At 44.3% G+C, this 16,949-nt stretch overlaps 1 protein-coding gene across 1 annotated transcript; it reads right to left on the bottom strand.

The window, feature by feature from the left end:
• Positions 1-5,513: 5,513 nt before the first annotated feature.
• On the bottom strand, positions 5,514-12,352 carry LOC144108056 (venom serine carboxypeptidase-like). The gene is made up of 3 exons (XM_077641337.1): positions 12,101-12,352; positions 8,649-8,979; positions 5,514-6,112 (listed from the first exon to the last, which is right to left on the bottom strand). Exons 1-3 carry the CDS (start codon positions 12,350-12,352, stop codon positions 5,562-5,564), a joined length of 1,134 nt encoding a protein of 377 aa, XP_077497463.1. The 3' UTR covers positions 5,514-5,561.
• Positions 12,353-16,949: the final 4,597 nt, after the last annotated feature.

A 16,949-nucleotide genomic window follows, 5' to 3' on the forward strand; every position in this document is an offset into this window, starting at 1 on the left:
TCGTTCTGCTTACCTACAGTTGTGGTCCTGTAGAATAGTTGTTCGCATTTCTTTTTACACCTGCTGCAATGGAGCGCTAGATTCCCCAGGTGGTTAATTTTTTCGCAGTCATTATTGTGCTCTAGAAGCCTCGTGTTGACACATCTTCCCAATTGCCCAATGTATTGTTTACCGTATGATATTTGTATTTTATAAATAATGTCTCTCTGGCATGGTATGAACATTTCTCTATGGACAATGTCACATTCCTTGCGCTTGACACGCTTTCCTTTCGCATTCATCTTGTTGCAGAGGCTTATCAGCTTTTTTGGTGCGTTAAATACAACTTTCACTCAGTGCTTGTCACTTAGTTCAGTCCTTACGATACCTTATGAATATACGGTATGAGAACAAATCCTTCTCTATTCCCCGGCTCTTTCGACTTCTTTCCTCAAGATAATTTCAGAAAGCCAAATTGAAAAAGAAATTGTTTTTTTTTTCGGAAAGCAAGTGGCCCAATGCGATACGGGCGTCATTTCCTTTTCTTAAAACCAACTTTCATTTTCCTTCGCTTAGGGCATGTTTCGGGTGTCCAGTGAGATATGTGAGGCAGGCGTAATTTCTTTTCCCCCTTAAAACCAACTTTAACTTTCCTTCCCTTACGGTCGCGGTTAGGTGTCCACTGAGATATGTGAGACATGCGTGCTTTCGTTGTTTGACCTCTAGCTACATTCAAGGTCATACGCGGCCCCGATGACGGCTCGAAAACCTGGCGTAGTGAAGCTTTTCGCCACAGCACACGGGTGCCTCCTGCGTTTCGCCCCCAAAGCAACGCAGCCGCCGCAGCCGTGTTTGGCTGACCGCTCTAACCCTCCAGCCACCACGGCCGGTCTTTACTTCGAAAGCTTTTCATTTTGGTGCTAATAAGATGAATAGCAACGCATGTTCTTTCACGCTTTATTCTTAAGAAATCTTCAAAATACGATGAAAAAATTAAGGCAGCTAGATCAGCACAGCGGCACTGTTTGCAAAAGTGAATACTCTATTTTTCTATTAGAAATGCTTGAGGATCATAAACACCATGGCTGCGCCAGCTACGTGTGCTCATTATGATGGCTTCCGTATGCTGAAGGCTTCACTGGCTGTCCCGTGTGGTGTGCGGGAGGTTACAGCTTTCGGTTCCAAGAGCCAAAGCAAGCTTTGCCAACATGGCATGTATTACCGATCACTAAAAATGAATGTGAATTATCTCAGCTAATCTAAGATATACAATGCGAAAGTTGTCGGCGTTAGTTATGTTCGTGGGGGCTGGCATATTACTGATCCCTAAAAATTGAATGAATTAGCTCAGCTAATCCACGGTATACAATGCGAAAGCTGTGGGCGTTCTTTGTGTTCTTTGGGGGTTGAAGTTAACGTTAGCGGAACTTTCGATACATGTAAAGTGGTGTATATTAGTAATTATGAGCATCGAAATTACAGAAGTCACAGTTAAGCGAGTAGGCAAAGTACGATTCCGCTACATTTCCTCTTCGCATGGCGCGCACGTAGCGCCATCAGGTGGTGCCCACTAAAACCACTCCCTCCTCCTCCTCCTCCTGCTCGCAATGTACGCCACTGCCCCAACAGATGGCGCGCGACGTCAGCGCCTCCCACTCGTCTCGTTCGGGCGCAGTAGGGCCGTGCGGTCACGCAGGAATCACGCAGTGAGCGGCGAGCAACGCAGCGCACATCCAAAGCGCGTTCACCACGAAACTTGCGACTTGCTGCCGGTTCGTTCGCCGCGGAAACTATGCTGGCGTTCGTGGCATCAGGTTTTACCGAGAACGATGTGCCGACGAACTACGACTAGAACTTTAGTCCCGCGCGTTTCGGCAAGGCGCCTGGCAGCGCTTCTACGTGGTTTGCCGCTAAGCGCGTCCGTTTCACCGTGCGTAGCATCAGCAGCATCTGGTTCACGGGGGGGGGGGTCAAAGGCATTGGCCGTGAGCGCAAAATTCCGGGAGGATTAATAATAAAAAAAGAGTAGCAAGTTGGTGTAAGTAGAGAATCCATAGCCCTTTACGCTAGCGAGTCATACCCTCAAGGCGGAGCTTGATTGTCCCCTCCAATTTTTCTCTTCTTGGGTAATAAAATCAGTCGCTGCATAAAGAACTGAGTGCTGAAAATGGTTTATAGGGGGTTTAACGTCCCAAAGAGACTCAGGCTATGAGGGACACCGTAGTGAAGGTTACTTGACTTAAGGGATGAGTGCTTTGGCGAAGTGAATACATGCCATATTATTGGAACTAACAAAATTGGGGAATCTATTTGTAGAAAACATAATTTTTCGGAATGGCTTGCTCTTTTAATGCTGTCGCGTCTCTGAAGTGCTTTGAGAAAAGATTTTGAATTTTCAGTTCACATTTTTTAGATCACACAGTTTCTAGAAGTCGTGCCTGTATATATAAATATGGGATGGTTGAGTCCAGAACATTAAACCATAATATGGAGGTTCTTTCTCTCCTGTCAACCTCCGGCACCGATTATTTCAAAAACCGGTAAGTGAAAGCGTAATATGTATGCAATATTTTTCCATTACTAATAAGATGTATGGATTGCTTTGCTTATATTTGGACAAAAACAGAATTGCAGTAAAGCTAGAGCAATTACAAAAAGTATTCTGGCCGAAAAAGGCAACATATTTGCTAGAAGTATTCAAAATAAGCTTAATATCCGCCTCGGTGGCTCAGTGGTTATGGTGCTCGGCTGCTGGCCCGAAAGACGCGGGTTCGTTCCCGGGCGCGGCAGTTGAATTTTGATGGAGACGAAATTCTAGAGGCCCATGTACGGTGTGTTATCAGTGCACGTTAAAGAACCCCAGGTGGTCGAAATTTCCAGAGCCCTTCACAATGGCGTCCCTCCTAGCGTGAGTCGCTTTGGAACGTTAAACTCCCTTAAACCAAACCAATCAAAACAAGCTTAAGATGGGGGATATGACAAAGGGCATACTGAAAAAAAAAAACTGGGGAATTGCTGCCTACCGTTGAATTGCCCACCTCTGCTAGCAATTGCATAGCGTTGCAGAGCTTGGAAAGCGCCGCGATAGAGAGTATGTTTTGATGTAGACCCAAATAATGCGCAGTTTAAAAAATACCCGCCACTTTCATCAGATGCAAAATTTTTGCGTGTATTATAAGAAGTCCACTTTTATGGGAAGTCCACGGGAAGCGCAGTGTGTGTCAGGTGCACTTTCTGCTACCTCCAAGTAGTAAGAGCACGAAGGGTGGAGAGCAGACAGGGAAGGTGGCGCATGCCAGCGATGGGCGTGGCCAGCATGGAATTCAAACTTCTCAAAAAGCGGCCGATAGTTTACCCCCGACTGTGAGCAGCGGCTTCGCTTTCGACCCTTGCCCTGCCTCGGGCCCTCCGCGCTTCTGCTTGCAGCCAAGACGCTTTTCCTCAGCTGGCATTCACGAACATAATGATTGACCTTTTAGGCCATCGGTGGGAGCTGGACCAGCAGCTATTTAGTATCAATACTCCCTTTTTATTGCTTTTTTCTGTCGCCATGTTCTTTCCGGGGTATTCTCGCGGGGGCTGCGGGAGACGCCCTCCGGCCTGCGTACTTGCTGGAAACTGCGCGTGCTTGAGCTACGAAAGGGGGGGGGGGGGGGAGGTAGTTTACGGTGCATTCTCGTTCGCTATAATCGAGCGATTTGGACCTAGTTGTTCGCTGCATCTGAGACGAATTTGGATTGCCAATGCATAATTTCTCGATGGCACCACCCTGGTTTGTAATAAGCGAGCGTTCGTTATGCCTGCGGCCATTAAAGAGGCCTCGAATGTGTTCCTTTAATTCTCATTATAGTTTTCTGAATACCTCACGTAGTGGCACGGTGAATAGTACTGAAGAAATCGTGTCTGCCTACATTACAGCCTTCCTGATTGAGGTTTTCTCATTTTGTATGTGGATGACTATGGTGGTGGCGTAGGCGCTATAGATTTCTATTGCCATTATAAATACCTGTTCTACACCTTGGTTCCGCAATGTCTCCACTTCTGCAGATGTTCTGATTGAGTCAAATGTTTTCTGATAGTGCGTGAAGGCTATATATAGAAGCTGTGAGCATTCTCTGCACTCCTCTGTCACTTGACTGATGATGTGAATGCGATCTATTGTCATGTAGCCTTTCCTAAAGAAAGGTTTTCCCTTTAGTTCACTGAGATTTAAGGTTGCGCTAAATCCACTAGCGATTACCTTAATAAATATCATGTAGGAGCAAATACACGCTGATCAGTCTGTAGTTTCTCAATTTCCTGGCGGCCCCCTTTTTTACGCTCTACGCCATGGGGAAATGCTTATATGAGTGTCAAGTTAAGCGTTTCTCCTCCTTTGCATTACTTGTAATGATTTCTTTACTTATACTTTCCATGACAACTCAACATCTATATCCTTCAAATCACAGCCTTCGTCATCGACGTGTGCGGAATTTTTCTGCTACGTTAACTCTCTTATCCATATTGGTAATCATATCATCCTTGTCTCTTAGCGCAGACGTCTGTTTCTTTTTTGCATGCCTACTTTACACTACAACACTTTCAGCTTACCTCCGTTCTTGATCGCATGATCGATTCTCTCATTATTTTTCTTGGTTCATAAAGTGAGACTGCAAAAGGAACTGAGTGCCGAAGAATGAATCACAAGATGAGTGCGCAATACTGGCAGAATCCTAGTGATGCAAAATTAATTTCTCGCTTCCTAGCAAAAGGCGGATTCCTCAAGTATTTATTCTAGCTCTGTAGCATTATTAGATTTTTGTGAGAGGTAGACTCTGGTTTTAGCAGAGCTGGGTCTGGACAAATGATAAGGAAGCTGTAGCGTTTTAATCAGCTTTATTCCTGTCTTATTCATCTTTGTTGATCTTTACACGCTGGTCTCTTCCATAAATTTCGGAGGCGCGAACACCACCATTATTTACCGTGCATATTTTATAAGACATGTTACAGGTTATTTGAGTTACGGGATGAGTGCTTTTGCGAACTGAATATATGCCATATTATTGCGAATACCACACTTAGAGAACCTATTTGCAGAAAACATATTTATTCGTGATAACTTGCTCATTTAATGCTGTTGCGTCTTTGATGTGTTTTCAGAAAAAGTTTTGATCATTTTTCAGTCCACATGGTTTAGCTCACATAGTTTCTAAAAGTCATGCCTGTGACTATAAATATGCGATTTTTAATGCGTACAGAACATTAAACCACAACATGAAGGCTCTTTCTGCCCTGTCAACCTCCGACGCTAGTTATACTGTAATAAAACCGGTAACTGAAAGCGTGATGTGCATTCAATATTTTTTTCCGTTAGAAATAAAATGGTTGGCTTGTTTGACTTATATATGAATAAGTACAACAAATGACAGGAAAGCTAACACAATTACAGAAAAAGCTCCGTCCGAAAAAGGCAGCATCTTTGCAACAAGTATTGAAAACAAGCTTAAAACCGGGGGTCGATCACCAAGGGCATACTGAAAAAAAACTGGGGAATTGCTGCCTACCGTTCAATCGCCAATTTTTTTGAGCAATTTGAACTTACTTTATTTATTCTGAGTAATAAACTCTTTCATCAAATAGTAGGCCTCATCAGGTTTGTCCACTGCCGCGTAGTGGCCCGCGCCCAAGAGCATAGCCTCGGTGTAATTGTGCACAGTGATCTTGTAGCCGCACATGCCTTGACATCCATCGTACGGCGTCCAGGGAACGCGAGGTGCGTTCCTGTACTCTGAATCATGCGCCCATTTCAACGACCGGAAGTAGGCTTGCAGGTTGGTTGCCGGAAATAATGTGTCCATTTGGCCTGTGTAGAACAAAACCCTGCTTTCGTTCAGAAGAAATTCTATCTGAGGGCTGATATCATATGCTAGATCAAGAACAAGGCTGTATATGAGACTGTCATTTTTTAACTGAAAGTGACCGTCTTCGCCAACATGGATGGCTTTCTTGAATTCACTCTTATTAACATAGGCGAAGTACTGTAGCATGTGAGGTGGTATCGCCGAGTACAGAGCACTAGCGTGGTTGTTGTAAAGAGTAAGATTATCAAACAATGTTGGTGGATTTGGAGGCATCGCACTGAATATCGTCTGGGCTAACAGGCGTACAGCCATACCAAATTGCGTCATATTGTGGCTGCTAGTGAGGTTTCTCATCAACTCAAATTGAGCAGCGAATTCGTCACGCCCTTGTTTGGTGAGCATCGACGCTGCGTAGAGAAAATTACTAGAGTCCGCGGTCTGGAACACTGATCCAAAGAATCCAACGCCGCCAATCGTTCCTTGAAGTTTCAGGGTGATGTTCCTACTGGGATTAGTTTTCAAACTGCGAGCGAGGCTTACGGCGTATCTAGCTGCAAGAAACAAAATGAAAATCTATTATGCCATGCATGCCCAGTTTTCCCGGAAAAAAGTTTTGAAAATTAAAAAAATATAAGGTAGTTTTATGAAAATATTGAAGGAAATAGTCTGTTCTTCTGATACGTTGCAAAATCTTTCTTTTAAAGCGTTTCCATGGATCGCATCGAACAGTTAAGACAGCCATAGAAAATAAATGGGGAACTCTCTTGACGATAACAAAGCGCTAATACAAAAAAGCAAGACTGCCGTGGGGTGATCTATGGGTATGTTCATTGTTATAGTGAAATCTTTGATTACGTGAAAATTTGCGTTCGTAAACGGTTTCCCGCTCAAAAATGATTTCGTCCAGAATTGTTAGCTATGATGGAGTACAAGGCGGCGACGATGCTGCTAACGCTGTGACGAAGCAAAGAAAAAAAAAGAGGAGGACGATAAATTTTATTTTCGTCGACAAAAGTAGAAGATGGTGTGGGAGCCCCATCAAGTGGTCAGGAGCCCGTTGTGTTCGGTGACTTCTAGGGCTTTTGTCACAACCCGGATCTGTGTGTCCGAGTCGTAACTGAGCAATGCGGCCTCCCACTGGTCTGGATTCGAGAGCTGCAACCCTCGCGGAGGGGAGTCCTGAGGGCAAGCCCAGAGTATGCGGGATAGAGTGGCACGTTGGCCACATAGTTGACAGGAGGGAGAGTAAACCCCAGGGTACATGCGGGCATATATCGCGGGGTTGAGGAAGGTGTTCGTTTGTTATTGCCTCCACGCAACCTCTTGGGAATTGGTTCAAGAAATATGTGCGGGGGGATATAGAAGCCTACCTAAGCGGTAGTGCAGGGTTATGTCATGAAATGTAACCATACGATCTCTCGCCGTCCGCAGGACGGGCGACACCACACTCCGGTCGACGAATCCTCGGGCATGACTGTGGGCCGCCTCGTTCCCAGGATGGGATGAGTGCACTTGGAGTGGAGTTGGTCCATGGTGGAGTGTAGGAGAGATAGGGTGACGGGGGAGGCCCGGCCTATGGCTATATTACGAATCGCAGATTAACAGTCGCTGAATATGGTTTAAAAAGGTGGAGACCATTGCCGAGGCAATGACCGCCTCCTCGGCCTCTTCAGACGATCTGACGGAAATGGAGCACGCAACCAACGGCCGTCCACAGTACTTTACAACTGCGAGCGAAAAAGCATCGCGATCGGAGTATTCGGCGGCGTCGAGGTAGAACACTGTCTACGATCTGTTAAATACTTTTTATGCAAAGATATAGCCCTGTCCTTGCGGCGAGCGACATGATACTCTGGGTGCATGTTTTTAGGGAGAGGGGTGACGATAAGATTGCTGTGGATGTGGGACGGAAGCAGGGCCTTGTTGGCGACGGTCGTTTCAAAGCTTATTCCAAGCTTGTCGAGTATATGACGTCCCGTGGAGCTGTGGGTGAGACGCTCGTACTGAGCGGTGAGATGAGCTTCCGAGAGCTAAAAACTACTGTTGGCTTCGTGGAACTGCCAGAACCTGAACCAACACCAATATAAGCTACGCCTAAACAGTGCGGCCTTGATCTTTTTACAGGTGGAATAACTTTGCAGGGATAACACGTGTGATGGTAGATTGGAGAGAGTGAGTGCAGCCAGCTATACGTAAGAAAATATTTAGGTGGCAGTAAGAATGTGCTCAGGGAAGGATCTCAGGAATGATAGAGTGACAGAGGCAAGCCATTAGGCTCGCCTGATACCGAATAGGCTGATCCAGGTGCGCTTCCATGCACTTCCGTCGTTTTTGTGCCGGCGTTTTGCAGTAAGGAGTTCATGCTGGCCTAGGTGCAGAGCACCTTGGAGAATTTCTGATCGTCGCTCCGTCATTCCTAGTAATATTGCTATGAATTATTTCAAGCAGCAAACTCAGCCTTTTTGGAAGGTAATCCGAAGTAGAAAACAAAATGACAGAAAATAATGTAGCCGTAGAAGACTGGTGCTTCCCTAGAATAGGCTCGTTTGCTCGAAGGAGAAAAGATGTGCGGAGAACAAGCACCGCCGTAAGGTAAACGCCACTAAAAGTTGTGTCACGAGCTGGTAGAACACCATACGTGAAATTCGAAAGTCTTTGGTTCAGATCCCATCAGGGGCATGTTGTTGCCTTTCCTTCTACTTTTTAGTCAATAATATCTCAACCTTAAAACAATAACAGGATTATTTTACCCTTACAACTAACTGCAGGTTAGTAGGAAAGCAGCTGGGCGTAATTGTTTTTTAAGAATGTTAGCACAAAAACACCCACCTCCATATGATTCTCCAGCGACGTAGAAGTCACGACACATATACTTGGGGAAGAGTTTTTCAAACTGGCGCAAAAATTCTCTGATGTCCACCGTGATATCTTGAAGACTTCTCGCAAAACCTGATACATTTCGGGTGAAGCTAAAGCCAGCACCCACAGGCACATCGAGATATAGAATGTTCACGTCTTTTTGTATTGTGAGATTCCTGTGGAACAGACCCCCACTGGCGTTGATGCCGATTGGACCATTCTGTAGGAACTGGCCGAAAAGGGATGAGTGACCAGGGCCGCCTTGAACCCACAGCATTAGCGGTGCCGTCGAAGAGTTGTTCTGCAAAAGTGTTCAATATTCATGTAAACTCTCTTGTATCATGGAAACTATACATACAGTTTAGTTATTGCGGCTGTGTTGATGACAGGTGAGCTAGCAACTTTACGCGTTTTGTACATGACGGACTACGATGTCAGTTCTGACAAAGAAAAACCGGTTCACTTCTGGAGTCAAAATGCAGAGGCCATAGCTTGCGCAGTGTGAAACGTTTTTACACCTGGGCGAGAAATGATACATGTGTGAATATAGAGCAAACTTGCACCTGGTATGACTCCGTATTTTACTCTCGAATGTCCCTTAAGCACCGTGTAACTTTGGTCATTCACGGCAGATATATGAGTTAGAAATAACTGCAGTGTTATGGCCATCGTAATCTGCATGGCTCACGCAAACGTCACCATCATCATCTGGATTGCCCAAGGACAGAACAAGATAACTACTCAGTTCTATCTTTTCATTCGCTTGCGCCAGCCGTGGCCAGCCTAATTGTACAAATTCCATCCCGCCCAAATCAGCAGCTAAGTTAAGAGCAGCGCTAGCCGCGAAGAGCCTGAACTCCGAGCTTCACGCCGGCCGCAGGACAGCCAGAGTCAAAGCACTTCTGCGCCAATACAAGTCTGACCAAAACGTCCGATATGGAGACGCGGCGAAATGCCCGTCCAGCTCAGACGTTATGGGGCTAGCAGTTACGAACGCCATTGGCCTAATTCAGAGTAGAGGCTCCGTTCGAGGCATCAGCTCGAGCTCAACGGCTGAGGAGGACGTCATAGCGATAGCATTCACTTGCATACACAACATGGACACACACACCACGCCACTTTGACGTACACAATAATTACAAACTCGCAGGCTGCGTGTTGCGCCTTCGCGACGAGTACGTTATCTATGTAATTTGCGCGCGATCTCACGAATCGATCCCTATATATTACCAATCGTACGCATCGTTTAAACCCCTGGTAACCCCCCCCCCCCCCCTTCCCAGCAACGAGAGCGCGCACGCGTTCACCGGATTCTCATAGGAATTGCTCAAATTTCTGGTCTTTCGTGATTTATGGCCGAACTGTTTGGAATTTGCGATGCATATCTTGCCGTCAAGGATGATAATGAAAAATTTGTCTGGCTTTTGGTATACATAGCAAGTCGCTCTCCGATTAGCTGCGAAACGCAAAGAAGTCACTGGCCACACAAAATCACAGAAGCTTTGTCGAGGTAATGGATTGCCAGTGACACATATATAACTTCGGTCTTGCTATGTTTAAACAACGCATTGCAATTTATAGAATGGTAACGACCTGGAGGTTCCAGATTATCATGACTTATCAGTAGCACGACTCAGCCGAAAAACATGAATTTTTGTGCAGTTTGCGAAGAGGTGTCAACTGTAGATTTCTCTTCCTAGCTATATCACCAGCGGGAACCTAAAGCGCGTACAGACAAATCTTATTTCCAAGGCAACAACCCATAAGAATTGGCTGCTTTAAAGGAATATACAGAATGCCTATGCTGTAAGCATGAAATACCCTATGAAGGAATAAACGGACCTCTAGGGCACTCTCTGATAGGGGCAGGGATCTGCCCAAGGCCTGAGGAAGATTTCGGTCACTAAATATACAGAGTGCAACGGAGGCATATTCCAAGCTTAAAACAGTTGGTTCTTTACATTAGTGATGGAAGCAGACTTTAAAACGCATCACCGTAAATCTTCAGGTAAGCAATTCGAAGAGATTGAAAATTTGCTAAGATCTTAGCAACAACAGGAACTTTGCATGTTTGGAAGAGGGAATCTGCTTCCCTTGCGAACAGTAAGCATTCCGTAATTTTAACCATGGAAATCTACCTCTGGGCTTGGGTAGCACACCATGCCCCTATTGAGAGTGCGCTAGACGACCTTTTACTCTCTTATAGGAGTCAATTCCATGCAGCTGTCCTCTTGTAAACAAAGACAAAATGAAATGCACTAATTGTCAGTGAATAATAATAATAATAATAATAATAATAATAATAATAATAATAATAATAATAATAATAATAATAATAATAATAATAATAATAATAATTGTTTTTGGGGGGAAAGGAAATGGCGCAGTATCTGTCTCATATATCGTTGGACACCTGAACCGCGCCGTAAGGGAAGGGATAAAGGAGGGAGTGAAAGAAGAAAGGAAGAAGAGGTGCCGTAGTGGAGGGCTCCGGAATAATTTCGACCACCTGGGGATCTTTAACGTGCACTGACATCGCACAGCACACGGGCGCCTTAGCGTTTTTCCTCCATAAAAACACAGCCGCCGCAGTCGGGTTCGAACCCGGGAACTCCGGATCAGTAGTCGAGCGCCCTAACCACTGAGCCACCGCGGCGGGTCAATTGTCAGTGTCCTTCAAACAAACTTTTTTTTGTTTCGCAGCTCCAATTTAATCTATCTTCGCGTTTCATTCGAAGCTGACATGATTTCTAGATGAGCGGTTTCTCTGCTTTCAGTGCGTCGTGGTCTTCGCGCGCGCTCTGATTTTACGGATTGAGGCAGTAAAGGCCCACTGTATCGCAATCGGTAATCTGGCATCCCGGAGTCTCGCGTTCGCCCTGCTTACGTACGACCACCCAGAAAACCAGGTCATGAGAATTAATTACGTCATAGGATTCAGTTCCTAGCAGTGAATGCACCGACGTTGCGAACGTCGCAAAAGCTTCGTCCCTTAACTATAAGTGTAAAGCCGTGTAGCAAACGTCCGGACTGCACTGACATTTTTTTTTTGAAGTTAACGGAAGTCACTTTTATGCATCATTTTGCTTTATAAGGAAAGCAGAGATGCAATTAGTGTGTATAACAACTTAATATAAATTTAACATCCTAACATAGTTTACATCTGGAGGTAAATATGTATTTGTTGCCTGAACCATCGACGCCTGGACAGGCTCATTAGGAGTAGTTAGGCTCGGGATGATGATGCATTTTTCAACATGTATCGCCTTTTGGAAACACCTGCGAAGCGAACGTAAGAATTATTCAATTCCGATCAATAGCATGACAATTAAATGCAAGCAAACTAGGAACGATGATATGATAAAGAGTTATTAACGATTGGATGTTCGCTGCTAGTGTGCTGTTCACGGGGATATACTTACTTGTGCCTCTATGTGAAGGAAGAAGAGGTTGCTCCCTGTTGTCTCATTCACAGTGATATAACCAGAGTAAGCTGTGACATTCGCTTTTTCTTTGAAAAGGTTCACTCGGCTTTGATTCCTTGCTTCATCGATGGAACCATTTTTTATGAATGGTGTCAAAAACAGAGGCCCTGAATCTGTAAAACTGAATGGTTCAGCAGTGTTAGTGCCGAATTTCAATGAAGAAAACAGCAATGGCGGTAGACGTGACATTTCCTCTTGCCTCGATCAAAAATGTTTGTAAAGGAGTATTTTCAACAAAAATCAGGCGTGTATTGCGGAAATAGTTTCACGCAAGGATTGTTTTATGCATTGATTTATTCATACTCATAAGCCAGTTATAGGATGAAATTTAAACGCAGTACCTAAATACACCTCAAAAGAGCTCATGGCTGGGTGTGAATAAAAAAGGACATAGTAAAGTAAAAAAAATATCAATCAATCAATGAACTTTTATTCCATTTGAAAAGGAGGAGTACACGACTAAAAAGCTTGAAGAGCTTCACGAGGTCTCAACACTCTACAAGTTGGCAAACATCATATATATATATATATATATATATATATATATATATATATATATATATATATATATATATATATATATATATATACTTTATTCAGACTCTAGTCGCTTCAAAGCTAATAAAACAAGGTAACGTCCACGATATCACATTGCGCATTAGGAAAAAAATACAGACTCTTGAAAGCAATCTCCATTACAATTGAGACTTTTATACACATAACTGTTCGTTTATTTAATTGCAGTGCAACCTGGAGCGACGAAGCATTATATTAGGGGAGTTGGTGCAGCATTAAAGTGGCGAGGAGTAAAATAAAAATCATTGGGAAAGAAGGGAGAGGGAGGACTAAGGACTATTGTACCAAGACAAAAGAAACAAAAACCTAAAGAGGAGTAGGAGCAACAGTATATTCGATCAACAATTATTGGTTTGAAAGGGCAGTAAAATCACAAATCATTGATTAGCATTAAAAATACATTACGATCAGCACTCATGACCGTAATCGGCATCTTATTCCAATCAGAAATACTACGTGCAAAAAATTAATGCGGTGCTTGGGAACGCTGCTTCATCGATCAAACAAAACGTTAGGCGATTTTCATGAACCTCAAAATATAACACCCGCTTAGGGAAATCACGACAGGAATCATCGTTATGAACATATTTCTACTCCTAAAATCATGACGATAGGTTTTTCTGTTTTGACTTCATCCGAGTGATAGGACATTTATTGTAAAGCAGGATGGCGGCTGATTTTCTGACTGAGAAAAGAGTGTAAGTGCTGAAAGTTGTCAAAATCGGTTTTAATCAGTGCATTTAGACATTAATCGTACATATTAGAAACGCAATAAAGTACATAGCTTCCTACCGAACGCCACGTGAACCTGTCAATTCACCGTATATTTAGGCGTTAATGGGTGTATTCCTCTGATTGATAAGCTTGTCTACCAAGTGTATTTTTCTACGGTGGCACTGGGGTCCGCACGCACAATGTTCGCCTTGGAAAAGATGGGCCTCTCTATAGCGTAGCCAAATATTACTGTACAATGGTAAACCTTGCACGGATATTACACCCTTGAAGTTATTCAAAAATTACCGGCACTTTAAGAACTTACGTGCGACCAATGCGAAATCATTGCATTTCTGTTCCAATTATCTCAGATATCTGTTCCATTTCTCTTAGTGCGTAAGCACTAATCCGATGGGTATCAATCCCGAGCAAAATCGTCTGTTGTTTCTTTGCTTACAGCGAGCGCTCCGTCCCGTGTCACTGACCGCTCATGATCGTCTTCTACGTACTAGCATTATGTGTAGTTGTTTACATTCTGTTCAGATTATATTATCGCCCTATTCCGATTATTTTCTAATTCTCTTATATTCCTTTCTGGTTGGTGCAGTGGTAAGTACTAGTACTGACAATTACTTGATCACATTACACATTTTCCCGCCACCGATGACGTCAAAACGTTTCGGCCAATCGCGAGCTCTTTAAAGCAGTCACGTTTTGGGCGACGCCGGGATTTCGTGTCGATGAGCCATCTAGTGCTTTCGCATTAATAGGCGCACTGGTATAGTGGTACTGCGACACCTGCGGCCAGATCAGCAACCTGCGGCGGTGCTGCAGATTGATTGAGGATAAATGTGTGTCCATTCGATTTTTGTAAAACACCCCATTGGCAGCGCTGAACAACAATTGTATATAACAGAAGATCGCTATTACTAGTTCGAAAACAAGGCATACTTAATATAAAGCAATGAGAGTTGCCGCTTCCTTTAAGGCTGGCACTCTTGCGAATTTTGATTGGCTTCCAATTCAGTCCTTTCTGTACAGAGCACTCGCGTGGTTCTCGTAAAGCATTGTTGTGGAAAGCTCTTGGTAGATAGCTTTGGGCAATTCCCTTGGTAGACAAGGACAAATGAATGACAATACACACCCAGCACCTTTTTAAGCTTCGCGATCATTTTCTTAGCTTCTGTTATGCGTTTTAAACACATAGAAATTCAGTACTAACCTTCCTTATTTGTTACACATGATAAAACTGGCGGGCTTGAAGTGAAACATGGCAGATACCTCGCAGATAAGGAGCCGAAAGCTGCGTTACAGTATCTCACTTTTCCACTATTAAAGAACTATCTGTCTTCTGTTGATTAGACATGCGATCACGACCCTTAATTAGAATGACATATCTTTTACGTGGTTTTGACCCGCGTTTGTCTTCTTCAAATTAATCGCAATTTTATTATGGCTTGCACATCTAGAAACGTTTTAAAGCACTTAGAAAAATTGATCAAGAGCATTCGGCGCTCAACTGCCGTTTTCTTTTCAATGAGTCGAGCTCTGACCTCTCACCGTCTTGTGTGGTGCACGGGGTGCATGTTGCTTGCCATGGAATTTACTAGTAATATTCGGTTAATCTTTTCGATAGGTTCCTATCGGTCTTGAATTGTGCTTACTTGTGGCAGTTTGAGCCTAACACTGCTCTGCCTCTCCTATTGATGTTAGGTGGTCTTCAATTTTTCACTAAGAATTTTATGAATTCCCAGCTTCATCCGCCCTTTTGATCATGCGCTGATTGGAGCGCCAAGGGCTCTCTTACATGACTTCCTTATCAGGGCGTTGATTTTCGCATTGTCTGCTTTTTTAAATCTAAGGTACGGCTCGACGTGCGCAGTTGTGCTGATTAAGAATGTCATGCATTTATCTTCAGGATGCCTTGCTGTTTCATGCCTCTTCTAATGTTAGTGGTTATGCCTATCATTGCTGCTACTTGTTCTGTCGTCTCGGCTAGGAGTCTTATTACCTCAGCGAAAGCCACGTATGAGCTGAGCATGCTGCTCAACACAGATACAGAGGGCACTTAAGGCAATTTGCGTGCTGCGAATGCTAAAGCGTTGTTTTTTTATTACACTTTTCATTTCCTTTTTCATTTAATATTTTTCTCTTTAGAAATTACACTACCAATCATTAGCATACAATCATAAGGCAACGCATATTCTAGGTTCACATTTGTTCGCCAGTAAGCAATACGGTTTTGTGGCCTGGGTTCAATTCCGCTGGGTCCGATTCCTCGCATTTTGGGAATTAATGTTAGTTTTCCTTTATGCCACGGTGACACCATCTGAAATTCTGGGACCACTGCTACTGGACATCGTCGACGACAAGTTTCATTGCCGATGAGTCATCTAGTGTTTTCGCATGAAAGACAAAGTGGGTGAATTCGACGGCACATACAGCTCAAAATTCGGAAGGGACGCCGAGTGCGTTGTCCAGGAAAGAGGATGACGGCGGCTCGTCAAGCAGCGCGGAAATGAGCTTCGCAGGGCATGTGTGCTGCCCATGTCGAACAGCAGAACAGGGAAAATGCTGGGCCTCGTCAAGGAGCTAAGAAGCCCTGCCAACACAGGAGTGCCAGCACCGCCATATACGAGCTCTCCTAGAATATTCTGGGCCGTTCCACGTGAGGTAGACTTGAAAATGACGGCGTTGTTCAGTTGTACATCAGAAAACCGAACGTAACCAAGTGATCTCGCCTTCTTTTATATGCTGCCGGTGAGGCATTTTTTTTAACGTCGAAAGCGCATGATAGCAGGGCAGGGTAAATCTGTATTCATTTTAAATGGTGCAATAGTAGGAGTGCGTGAACAATCAGAACCGGTGATGTGACCACACAGGCGGAGTCATACAAGTGAAAGAAAGAGAGGTGCCCGTGATGGTATAATTGGCGGAAGGCAACAGCGCGACGGAATTTCGCGACCGGACGCGAAATTCGGAGGCTGTGAATTCAGATCCCACCGGCGGCGTGTAGTTGTTTTTCTCCTGCTTTTGTTAATTTCCCGTTGATGAAAAACTACAAATTGAAAAAGTGCATCCCCTGTGCTTCTTGGTTTCAGTGCCTGTTAGCTTCCGTCAGTGGTGCAGGAAGGGGAATCAGCTGCTCATCATCATCATCAGCAGAGTCATCACTGTCTTCACACTCATCATCACCTGGCCACAGGCTGGCAAGCAGCAAGACAGATGTTATAGAGGTTTCGCTACCCTCTTGGAAGAAGCGAAGGAAGGTGGGAAGGAGTCTCCCGAAAGCCTGGGTCCGGATGCCCACGACACATGTCACGCCGCACGAAAAGGCAGGTCGAAGCGCTTCACAGCAGATGGTGCGGTTATGTAGTGGCAGATTCCAGTACGCGCTTTCTGTTCTGGACCACCATTGAACAAAGGATAGATCCGAATCGACGGCGTTTAGATGAACCCATTAGCCACTTTCGACTTGACTCTGCCGAGGAAGTAA

The sequence above is a fragment of the Amblyomma americanum genome, chromosome 10 (genome assembly GCF_052857255.1).
Source record: "Amblyomma americanum isolate KBUSLIRL-KWMA chromosome 10, ASM5285725v1, whole genome shotgun sequence".
Taxonomy (NCBI): domain Eukaryota; kingdom Metazoa; phylum Arthropoda; class Arachnida; order Ixodida; family Ixodidae; genus Amblyomma; species Amblyomma americanum.

Excerpts from the sequence above, each read along its gene's own strand:
- LOC144108056 (XM_077641337.1), bottom strand. The coding sequence starts at position 12,352 with ATGTCACGTCTACCGCCATTGCTGTTTTCTTCATTGAAATTCGGCACT. Across the intron at positions 8,980-12,100 it reads TCCTTCACATAGAGGCACAA|AACAACTCTTCGACGGCACC; the intron begins GTAAGTATATCC and ends ACACTTTTGCAG. Across the intron at positions 6,113-8,648 it reads CGCTGGAGAATCATATGGAG|CCCAGACGATATTCAGTGCG; the intron begins GTGGGTGTTTTT and ends TACGCCTGTTAG.